This window comes from Tenrec ecaudatus, chromosome 11, assembly GCF_050624435.1.
Source record: "Tenrec ecaudatus isolate mTenEca1 chromosome 11, mTenEca1.hap1, whole genome shotgun sequence".
Classification (NCBI taxonomy): Eukaryota; Metazoa; Chordata; class Mammalia; order Afrosoricida; family Tenrecidae; genus Tenrec; species Tenrec ecaudatus.
Window position 1 is genome coordinate 51,491,364 of NC_134540.1, and position 12,035 is coordinate 51,503,398.

Below are 12,035 nucleotides of genomic sequence, written 5' to 3' on the forward strand. Positions count from 1 at the left end.
GTGACATGTTGGGTAACCATAACTGACATCTCTTGAGTCACTGGGTAGGGAGTGTTAAATGGGAACCTCGTTTGCTATGTGAACTTTCACCTTCCATACTCTAAAAAACAAATGGACTCCCCTCACAGTGACCCTACAGGACAGGACAGAACAGCGCCTGTGAGTTTCCAAGACTGTAATTGTTAACAGAGTGGAAAGCTCCATTTTTCTCCCTTGGAGCAGCTGGTGGTTTTGAACTGTAGACCTTATGAGTTGAAGACCAAAGCATTAACCACTGCACCACCGGGGGCTCCCTAAAAGACATTGTACACTTGTCGCCAGAAGGCAGAAAGCCCGGTTCTGTTACTGAGGACACTGGAGGCGCTTATCCTGCCATCTGCCTCTGTGCTAACCACCCATTTGACTTCTCACAGTTGAGAAGCAGACTTTTCAGCCAGATTCCAGAAAGTTCTCGAAGGGTTCGAGTGAGCCTTTGGCACATGACTTTAGTCACTTTTAAAGGTTAACTTGTTTCGGAATAGGAGTTGATTTTTTATTCTGAGTAGGCATTTATGTAATTGAAACATTTGGGTGTAAGAAAATTTTTTTCAGGTAGGTGGAATCCAGCGAACAGCCAGAGGCACATTGAGTACAGCTAGAGCCAGGGGCCTGATGGGTAATTAGCATATCCCCCTTTCCCCGCTTCCTTCAGACTCTGGGTGCTCACTTTGTCCGGTGGAGTCCCAGTGAACTCTCAGAATCGGGTGTAGTGTGTTCCTAAGCCATTGAGAAATGTCTGTAAGGAAACAGGAAGCATAAAAAGAAACTGAGATGACTTGCAACAGAGATGGTGACACGGCTCTGCACCTTGTCACTGAACTGTTTCCACTTTTCTACGAAAAGGGCTGGGTGGCTACAACTGTGACCCATCTTCAGGCCCTGAGAGCCACTATGGAAGTGGAGTTGTTTTTTCTGGAGGGTCCAGGCATCTTGGGTGGGAGCACTGGGGACTTAGCGTCCCTGTTTTAGAAGCGCAGTGCTCCTGGGGCAGGCAGACGCTGGCTCTCCTGGGGCTCATCTCATGGGGAGTGCAACAGAGAGCGGGTTCCACATGAGGACGTGACCTGCTTGTTGACTCGGGGCGTGTGCCCTTGGAGGAGCCTGTACACTGCCCTCTGCCTTCCGAGGAATTGAAAAATAGATGTCGTAATCTCAGAAGGGTGCTTAGTGATGCTGGAACTAGAGTCCCTGGAATTGCGGTGTCTTGGAGGCGCTTTTGTGTATTTTGTAGGAGCCAAGAGGTTCTCAGTCATTCCACAAGCAGACCCTGGCTAGCTCGCTTCTCTTGAGAGCATTGCACTGCCACACCTGGCTTGAGCACACCCTCCTCACTCAAACCACACACGCTCTCCTGGGACACAGTTGGGACTTTGCAAAGATACAAAACGAAAAATCAGCTCTGCTCTCTGCATGCAAATAAGTTCTTTTCTCAAAAGTAACTGCTAGTGATGATAATCTTCCCTAAAGTTGTGCCATACTCAGCATACATGGCCTCAAAAACTAGGTAAAGTTAGTTTGCACTCTCCTCCTTACTCGTCGCTCCTGTGTCTGGAGCCCTTTCTGTAGTAGCCCAGCTAGCCCTACCTACTCGACTTCCCAGAGGCCCAACGTTGTATGGCGCTACTATTCAATGCTGCTGGTACATGCTTCCATTTCGGGTTTGGGGTTTCTATACACGTTGCACACCTATCTTGGTGTTTTGTGAGTGTGTTCAGAAGGGGTATTTCTAACAGTGGCAATCCCCAGTGTGGAAGAATATGTCTATTTAAAGAATTGCTAAAAATGGCCCAGTGTTTGTCCAGGAAGGTGGACCAGTTAGTTATACTCCCATCAGCAGTGGGTAAAGGAGCCTGGATGTCTTCTCTCTTGATAAATGTTGCCAGTCTTATACAATGTCTCATTGCTCTTTTGGCCTTTCTGAGTCAAGTCGCTGGTAAGTGCCATTGAGTTTACTGGGACTCACAGTGACCCCCTAGGCACAAGAGAACGAAGCTGCTGCTCCTGAGCCAGCCTCACATTCCTGTGTCTGAGACCGTTGCTGGAGCCGTTGCTGAAGGCCTTCCTCTTTCTCACTGCCTCTTTGTTTTCTCAAGCATGATGCCCTTGACAGGGACCAGTCTCTCCTCCTGACAACATGTCTAAAGTACATAAGGTAAAATCTCGCCATCTTTTTTCTACTTCTTCCAAGACAGATCTGCTTGTTCTTTTGGCATTTCATGGTATTTTTCAATATTCTTCACCAGCCCCATAATTCAAATGAATCAATTCTTGTTAAGTCTCACTTATTCCATGTCCAACTTTTATATGACTATGAGGTGATTAAAAACACCATGGCTTGGGTTAGATGCATCTTAATCCTCAAAGTAACACCTTTTCAATACTTTAAAGAAGCCTCGTGCAGCAGGATTACCCAATGCAGCGCATCTTTTGTTCTCTTGACTGCTGGTTCCATGAGCATTGATTGTGGATCCAAGCAGGATGGAATCCTTGACAACTTCGTTGTAGTGCGTGCTTAGTCTGGAAGCTCTGCTGGAACCTGTTCACTGTGGGTGACCCTGCTGGTTATGAAACACCTGTGACAGAGCTCCCAGCAGCCCAGCCACGCACAAGCCACTGCAGTGAGTGCTGGGCTCAGGTTGAGCCTCTGAATTTTTCCATCAGCCGTTCCTTTTACAGTCTCGAGGCTGATGACTGTTTTCCACGTAGATAACCCGATGTGACACCTGGTCGCATAATTGTTCCGACTTGGAATTCTCTTCCCAAGACAGTCTAAGAAGCCACCAGACATGTACATAGATGCCTCGTTGCTGTGCATAGGCAGGTCTGAATGAACTCAGCAAACATCGTAGTGTCTCTTAGAGTGTGTGCATCGGCTCTGACAATGCATAAGCCATTCATAATGAAGTAGCTCTTTAAAACAAAACAAAATGCCTTCTCTTTTATTCTCAGGAGCCCAGGTGGTGTGGTGGTAATGGGTTGGGTTGTGAACTGCTAGGTTAGAAGTTCAAAACCACCAGCTCTTCATCTGGAGAAAGATGAGGCTTTCTACTCCGGTAAACAGTTACAATCTTGGAAACTCATGGGGCCAGTTCTACGTGGATGTGTAGCCTGTGAGTTGGAATCATCTTGATGGCAGTGAGAGTGACCTTACCCTCATATTCCCAAGGGTGGTAGAACAGCCTCCGTGAATGTTGTGCGGCAGCCTGGCCCTTGGGATTAGCATTTGATACATAGTAGACATGGAATGAATATGTGCAAGGCTTGTGATTCAACTTGATAAATAAACAAGAAAAACTAGAGCAACTCTTTGGGGGAAATAGAGAGCCCTTCTGTCCCTTCGGAATAAAAATGCAATGGAAATGCTTTTCCCTGTTTTTCTTTGTGACACTGATAAGGTTAATTTCTTTCCAGCAAAGGTCAATGACCTTGTGTCAAATGCCTTTAAGACAATAAAATCAAAGCTGCCTTTGACATTGAGAAGTATGTCGCTGTACTTATCCAATAAAGATACAGAGTTCATCTTGTTTAAGCCTGTTAGGGTGAGTATCATGATAAGCGATACGAATGCTGATTGGTCTCTTCAAATGTTCTTACCACACATACATACTGTTCTGTGCTGCCTGTAGACCCCTCCAAGTGGCAATAGATGAGCCTCATTCGGCTGATGAGTGATCACCAGGATCAAACCAGAGGATAGGATGGATAGATAGATAGATAGATAGATAGATAGATAGATGGATGATAGATTTATTGGTCTTAGGGTTGGGGGAGAGGGAGAAGGAGAACTCTTCGAGAGCTAGACACAATGGGACTGCCTCCTTTGGGTGCAGTCTTAACATAGTCTCTCCTTTGTGTTAATGGACGATCTTTGACTTTTTTTCTGACAGATTTCTACATTACAATGGTTGTGGCGCACATGGTCGTGTGTACACACACACACTGACACTTCACAACATTCATGGACAAGTTCTGTTATCTTTCAATTTCATTGTTCTACAGTCGCCTGGAAGTCTAGTGTACATACCAGAACACAGGCCCTCTGCTGATCAGTTGCGTAGAGGAATTTCCAGGCTGTGATCCTTGTGAAGGCAACCTGTGATATTGTTTCTCCAGCTGGAGGGTTCAGACCACTGACCTTGGGGTTGGCAGCTATTTGCTTTTAACCACTCTGCCACCAGGGTCCATGTAGCAGAGGGCTTTGGAACCTTCTTGAAGGATGGCCTGAAATGGCAATGGGCTTTTTCAATGAGTGGGCTGAAGAAGCCCTCTTGTGTGGGCCTCAGGTGTACATTTTTTTTTTTGGCCACCCACATTGTCTTAGATTTTAACATGTTGCCGTTAAAAGCAGAAATTATCAAGTAAATAAAAAAAAAGCTCTGGTCTCACTTAGATTTGGCCCAACATGCGAGAGATTTGTGGGGTGGACCCTGCCTCACTGGTGGGCGGTGGGAACGTGCAGTGGACACCGAGGGCACAGTGCTGGAGCACATTTGGGACTGAAACCGGCCAGCTCTGGGTTGAACTCATAAAGTACTGCAGTCCCTGGACCTTTAATAGCGCTGTGTAGGAAACTGCTGCTTGAGCCTGCCCATTCTCGGACGTTGCTGGCGTTGGGTTTTCCCGGGAAGCACTACCCAGCAGATTTTAGCTGTGCTAGCTAGTGCAGGGGGGTGCGCGGGGCCGGGGGGTGGGGGGGGGCGGGTCTCAAGGAACCGCCTAGAGCATACATTTTCGCCAGGTGTTTGGAGTTCCATCACAGTGAACTGTTCTGCTGGTTTAAGACAACTGTTTATGTTTTCTGCTGCTTGTTTCATATGATTTCTTCTTCTTCTTAAGAATAACATTCAGCAAACCTTCCAAAAGGTCCAAACCTTGGTAAGGGATGAGTTCAGCCCTGAGGACAGCCGGCTCATCTTCTGTCCCACCGTGGAGCAGGTAGGTAGTCCAGCCCACAGACAGGGGCCTGGCCGCTCGCCTCCATCTGGGTGGTTTCGCTCAGGTAGATGATGTCTGTGAGTAAGCAGGTGTTAACGGTTGATTCTGGAGTTGCACGCTTTTTCAGTGTGGTGGGCCAGAACTCAAACTTCGCATTGCTGTCACAGTGGGCCAGCCGTCAGAGGTCCCCTTCACGAAGTCACAAGGGGAAGTTGTCAGCAGCAGCCAATGGCTGACTCCTGTGGTGGGGGTCAGCCACACCTCTACCCTCAAACGTGTTACCAATTTTGACACCTGTCAAGTATTTGTTGTGATGGCCACACAGAACTCACACCTATGATCACAGTTAAGGAGCTTACTAGCAAAGTAGTAGGTGGCAATTCAGAATACAGTGCTTGGTTGGGATCACTTCTCAGCTGTGCCTGCAGGCAGCCCTCAGCCTGGCCTCTGACCTGCTCCCTCAAGCACTACTGCTAATAAGTGTCCCGAGGTACCTCGTTGAGCCAGGGATCCTCAGCCCAACATGCTCTCTTGCTCCAGTTGTCAGGAGGTCCGCTGTAACGGCCTTGCTTTGTGGGCAGGGAAGCCACCGCGTCATCTGGTTCTGTTGCCACTGTGTCTGCTGCTGCTGCCGCCACTTGCTGTCTCGCACCATCTCCAGTGTTACAGCCCTGTCTCCTGGTCTAGGAGCTTCTCAGTGTAGGGAGCTCAAGTCCAAAGGACACACTCTACCCTGGCTTTTCTCTCTTGGTGATAGTGAGACCCCTCTTCCATTTTCTAGGAGGGCTCATTGTAAGCTCCATGGGCTGGCAAACTGATTTCCTTGTTAGGCTTGTATGTACTGTACTGGCACAGCTACCCCCCCCCCCCCTCCACCAAAAGGATGCCATGCTCCTGGTTTGCGTTATTGACAGCACCATCCCAGCCATTTTTGGGCCACAAGCAGTTTGTTCGTGTAGCCCTGCCTGGTCATCTTTTGGATGTTACAAGACCGTTGAGAGAAGAGCCGTAGAAGAGATTGACCATCCCACAGCTGCCCTTTCCAACTTCAGGGATTGCTTGAGTACTTCATTGTTTTTTTTAATCCTTCCTATAGTTGATGCTACATGTTGCTGTTTCAGTTACATAAGCTGTTTGTAAAGATTCAAGTCGTGGTATTTAGGTAGCTGAATATTTTTGTTTGAAACACGAATGATTATTGTCGGTTAAGTCCCATTGGGTGTGTTCTGACTCAAAGAGACCCTCTAGGACAGAGTAGGATTATTCCTCCGCTTCTGACCCGGTCCGTCTTTGCCGGAGTGGACGGCTTCATCTCTCTGCGGCAGAGCAGCTGCTGGGTGTGAGTGGCCCGCCTTGCCATTGGCAGTCAAACCCTAACCCACTCCACCACCAGGTGTGCCTGGGCCTAGTTACCCTTTAAGGAGGTGGAGTGCCGTGGCCAGGAGGCCACAGGGCTGGAAGCCCTTGGTCTGATTCTGTGAGCCTTCTTCATGTTTGCTGCTTCCTTTCCCCTCGTTGCTCAGCTGGAAATGTAACTGTGATCTATTTTCCTAAGGTCCTTGTATGGCAGTACAAGTTGTTTTTAAGAGCTTTATTTTGATATAATTTCCAACTTAGAGAAAAGATGCAAGGATGGTGTAAGAGACTCCCATAAACCCTTTGAACCCCATTGTTTGCATTTGCCCCATTTTTATACTGTACTTTCCTATCCCCCCTCCTTCTCTCTTTTACATCACTCCCCAGCGCCTCTGTGCTCGAGGGTGGTTTCCCCATACAAGGACACTGTTCCGTGGTCACAGTAGGACATTGAGTGCTCACATTAGCTCACCTGTGGCCCATATTAAAATTCCAATGCTAGCTCCTCAGCCTGTCTTTGTATTTCTCGCCCTTGCCAGAGTTGATCTTTGTAGATAGGCCTTCAGTTTGGGAGTATCTCTTCCCTCACAGTGATTGTCAGGTGGGAAAACTCACAGGGGATGTTAAGCCCATCCCCATGCCTGGCAGGCAGTTGTCATTTATGGAAGAGGCTCGGAGGGGCTTACTTGATTGGCAGGGCTGTTGTTGAAGCGACACTGCCAGGTTCCCTTAGCCCTCAGTCCCTCGGGCCTGGGCCTGGGAGGCAGATGGGTGGTGCAGGCTGCCGTCACCGCCACACTGCAGCGGCAGTGGGGGCGTGCCTCCCTATTGCCGAGTCCTGGCAGGCCACTCCGCCAGCCGGTCAGGGCTGGTGCTCAAGCCAAAGTCCATTTGTCCAGGCTGTTCCTGGCCGTCCGGTCGTCATCGCTTAAAGAATTCATCTTACACACAGCCCTTCCCCAAACCCACTCTGCAGAGAAAAACGTGGCATTTGGTATTTAAGCAGTTTCTAACTCCCACTCAGTGTCGGCACACAATTTTTTCCTGTCTCCCCTTGTGGGTCTTAATTGGCTGAAGGCATAGAGACAGTGACCCTACAGTGACGTGCTACCCGAGGGGCCCCCACAGCCCCAGTACCCAGTACTGCTCAGAAGCAGGCCAGCACGGTGGTTCCAATCAGTTGGTGCGTGACAGCGTGTGAGGAGTGGAAACCGTACCAGCAGCCCAGAGCCAGGTTGACCCCAGTGATCCCGGGTGTCTGAGTAGCACTGAACTCTGTGGAGCTGACAAGGCTCTGGGATTTTGGTAGTAAATTTCTCATGAGCTGCCTCTGGGTGGATTAGAACCACCAGCCTTTTGGCTAGGGGCTGAGTGCTTTCTCTACCCAGTGGCTCCACGCATGTACCAGTCCCTTAAAACTCTCTCCTCCTGGCTTTGAGGGCAGAACAACTTCCACAGCAGACCTAACCTGGGCCTTTGCTCTGCTTTGCAGCTGAACATACTGTTTTCGGGTTCGAAATAGCCCGGCCAGCCAGCGGAGTGTAGAGCCCACGTGTCCAGGCGGAGTGGTGGCGTCTGCTCCCTGCAAGACCCAGAGGACTTGTCTGTGACCGCGGCCCTGAGCGCCGCGCCAGCCTGCTGCTGCCCTCAGCGCGTCCTGCCAAAGACTAAGCTCAGAGCGGTGGCCACTGCCTCATTTCAGTGCTCACAGGAAATGGAAGTATTTAGGAAGCAGCCGTGGGCCGTGGTGGTGGGGCGGGGTGGGAGGCGTGCAGTGAAATGGCTGGGACCCAAAGATGTGTCCTGGAAACACTTACAGTCGGTAGTATTTTAATTAAAGGCACAGTTGGACTTTATAGATGCACCGCTCCTGAGAGTTGAGTACGCTGTGTCAACTGGAGAAACACTGCAGCCCTTCCAAGCACTGCACATTCCACAGCCGCTGCCTTTTCACCCCCGCCTGCGGCCCCCACGCTACTGTATCCCCAGGACCGCTGGCCTCTCATTTTGAAGTTAGTGTGGAGCAGGCTGGAGACTTTCCTAGGAGTTGGGGGTTGATATCTTTCTGTGTGTTTGATGGGAGGCAGTTTAAAGGTGCCTGGGCCTTGCAGAAGGTTCCAGAATCTGTTCTTCTTGAATTGCTGAAGAGCGGGAGCTAGAGCCTCTTCAGAATGGATGCGTGCAGCATCGTTCGTGAAAATCTTCGCGGCACTCTGTTGAGTGTTTGTGAGGGGCAGTACCCATGAAGGGGGTCCCGGACGGCTCAGAAAGGGAGGGGGTCTGAGGAAGGACGGTCAGGGTCCCCAGCCCCTCCACACTGCCGTCCACGCAGCACTTCTCTGGAAGGGACACCGGTGTCAGCTGGCTGGGCCGTGCCAGCGCGTTGCCCTTCCATGCCTGTCCCTGGAGAACGCTGGCTGTCCTGACACAGGCAAGGCTGATGAGGCTGAGTGCCCACCCTTTAATCCTACCACACCGAGTCAGGGATCCTCGAATACATCACGCGTGTCTGGGACTTCCTCCAAAGACCTGTTTCCGGATAGGGATCTGGAGCGGGGCCGGTGCTGCGGGTTTGCCTCAAACATTACAGTAGTTGTAGCCTACTTGGTTCCAAAAGAACTGGGAGCGCTTGGTTTCAACACTAGACTGCCAGGGGTGCCCAGCCGGGCCAGCAGTGGCCTTGCTTCCCCATGTCTCCATCAGCTACCTGTTGGTGGTGGTCATCGGTAGAGCTTATACTCTGTGTTCTGTGGAGTTAGGGGACAGAAGGGGCCATATTCATTTTCTGAAATGAGAGGACTGAATTCGGAAGGTTGTACTTACTTCCACTTAGGGTTTTACATACACGTTTAGCGACATGAACTGTAAAATAATCCAATTTTGTGTATTATATGTACATTGGGTAGCCTTTCCAAAGAGATGAGGGCATGACGCTTGTACAGGACTGACTGCCCGGCGGCCACGGGGAGCGAGTGTGGCCCTCGGGCGGCGGCACTTTCAGGCTCGCGGGCTCGCGTTGTGACTCTTCTTTCTGAGGCACTTTACACAGGGCTAAGAGCGGAGTAGGTGATAGCGACCCTTCTTGTTTGCTAAGTGGATATTTGTTTAAATCTGTACAGTTTCAAGTGTTTACTTATACAAAGTGTACATACTTTAAAATTAATTTAAAATGCTTTATATTATTTGGTTAGAAATTGCTCTTTTTCATAAATGTGAATTTAAAAAAAATAAAGATTTTTGCTTCCTAGTTTGCCTTCACCGTGTATTGTGTGTGTGTGTGTGCGCGTGATAGAGAGAGAGAAAGAGAAACATGGCATGGGGTCAGTCAGTGTCTGCTCTGTGACTTCACAAGGGGAAGGAGAATGGAACTCCGCACCAGTTGAGGTAGATGAAAGCTCTGCCTCCACCCTCCATCCTCACCCATTCTGACACCCACCTCACCGCCCCTCCCATCGCGATCAGCCCTGTACGGCCGCTGGGTCCAGCTATAGTGTTGGAGTGGCTTCTCAGAACTTACAGACCATCCTCAAGGATTATGGAGTTTATATTAGGGAAGTTAATAGGGTTCAGGCTCAGGAATGCTCAGGACATAGTTCCGTACCCACAGACAGGCCTCGCATCCTCAGCCTCTCAGGTCCGTAGCCGCCCCATCTCTGCCTTGCTTCTTGTTCCAAAGCTCTGGCAGCTCTGCAGATGGATGCCCCAAGGGCACTCCATTGGACTGGAAGCCTCAGCCAGAAGGTTCTCAGCTGAATCCCTCATGTAGGTGCCTTGGGGCACCCCGTCACTAGCCAGGAGCTACCTGAATTCTCTGCCCATCCCTGGGCTGGGACACCCACCTCGCTCTCAGGCTCTGGCTCTGGGTCTTGTTGCTGCTCCTCCTCTGCTACCTCTCTGGTGACCCAAGTGCCTCCCAGATTGAGGGAGGTAAAGCCCAAAATGGTGATGGAGTTCTGTGAACATGCTCCTCTTCGGGCTCTTGATGGAAGTGAGATCCCATCTCCTTTCCTGCTTCTGAGAGGGCTTATCTTGTTCCCAGCAGCATGGCAAACCGACCAATCCTCAGGCTACAGTTCCCCGTTTTCATCATCATGGTTAAACAGTCATACACAACTGTACCACATTAAGCGCTCGTTGTCCTCCCCCTACGTCTGTAGGAGACCATTCAGGAGAAGAGAAATAGACCCAGTCCTCCTGAGTCCGGGGGTGGGAGTTGTCACAGGTCGTCTGCAGGAAGAGCCTTAGCAAGCCACTGCCCCGCAGGATGATCCCTTTGTAACATGTTTTAGTTGAAAGGGGTTTGGAGAATTTGTCGATGGAGGTGCAATTACAAGAAGTACAGAGAAGTCAGGTTGTTTCTCCCAGGGGTTAAATTGTGCAGAAGTATATCACAAGCTGGATACTGACATGGATACACCCACCCTTCTCCCCGGCTTCCCAGCTGTGCCTGCACTTGGTGTGCATTGGGGCTGAGGAAGATGATCGTTGAACCGTGGCTTTAGAAGCCTCTGGAGGCTTCATTATTTAAAACAATTTGGGCAAAGCAGCCGATTTTCTGAGCACTGTTAGCACAAGTAATTGTCTTGACATGTAGCGGTGTAGTGGCAATGCCCACATTTGAGTTTGCCGCACCGTACGGCCCCCGAGTGTAACGGCACCCACACCATTCATTGTACCTTACAGAGAAAATCACAATGCGCTTTTCCTCAAGGGGCCGTTTGTGAAAGGGACCCAGGCGCGTGGAGCAGAGACTGCTGTTGGCCCCGTGACTCACTACCCCCTTCCTGGAGCCCCTTCCTCCTGGTTGTGTTCTGTTCTAAGGGGCCCAGTGGATCTTCCCCTCAGTATCCAAAGCCTCATAAAGGAAGCACACACTGAGTACTTGGCCCAATAGCCCCTATTGATTGTAGTTTCCTTAGGAAATAAAGATTGTGTGTGTTTTCCTCCTTCCAAGGTTTTAAAAACTATTTTTGCTACTATAGGAGAAAAACAGCCAATGCTCACTGCCATTGAATCAAGGCTGACTCCTACCGACTCTAGGGCAGGGTAGAACTGGCTGTGGGTTACTGAGACCAACTCTACAGGAGCAGAAGGCTTCAGCTGCATCCCAGGGAGCAGCTGGTGGTTTCAAACTACTGACCCTGCAGTCAGCAGCCCAATCCATAACCACTGTGCCACCAGCCAGGGCTTTGAAGGGACATTAAAAAGCTTGGGGGAAGTGGCAGTGGGGTTTTTCCATGAATATCTTCCCACCTCAAGTACATTTTTATTGGCATTTAATTCACACAACATACAATTCAACAGTTCAGTCACATCAAGAAGAGTTGTACAGGCCTCACGACAATCAGTTTTAAAACATTTTCTTCATTCTTAGTATTAGCTCCCCGTTTACCCCCATCCTCCCGACCATACCCGAGAAGAACCATTTAATCGTTACCGTTTCTGTAGATTTTCCTAGTCTAGATTTCATGTACAGAAAAACATTAAAAAGCAAATAAAAGCTAACAAAAAAAGGAAAGCAGAAAACATTAAAAATTAGAACAAATGTAAATGGTTCATAAGGGAGATCAAATGATAGGGTGCAACATTTTCATCTACCTGCATCTGCTACATTCCACTCTCCAAAGCTCTGTATGTGAGCAAGGGTACTCACACCCCTGGTCCACGGTTGGCGAGGGGGCGGTGGGGGGGCGGCGGGATTCACT

At 49.6% G+C, this 12,035-nt stretch overlaps 1 protein-coding gene across 2 annotated transcripts in view; it reads left to right on the plus strand.

Annotated features, from left to right (window-relative positions):
• COG3 (component of oligomeric golgi complex 3) overlaps positions 1-9,563 on the plus strand; it is a 68,826-nt gene extending 59,263 nt beyond the window's left edge. For both annotated transcript variants that reach the window (XM_075563051.1, XM_075563052.1), the window contains 3 exons: positions 3,451-3,578; positions 4,876-4,974; positions 7,823-9,563. In XM_075563051.1, the coding sequence (XP_075419166.1) occupies positions 3,451-3,578; positions 4,876-4,974; positions 7,823-7,852 (257 nt within the window). In that variant the 3' untranslated portion in view covers positions 7,853-9,563. The remainder of the gene's footprint in view (positions 1-3,450; positions 3,579-4,875; positions 4,975-7,822) is intronic.
• Positions 9,564-12,035: the final 2,472 nt, after the last annotated feature.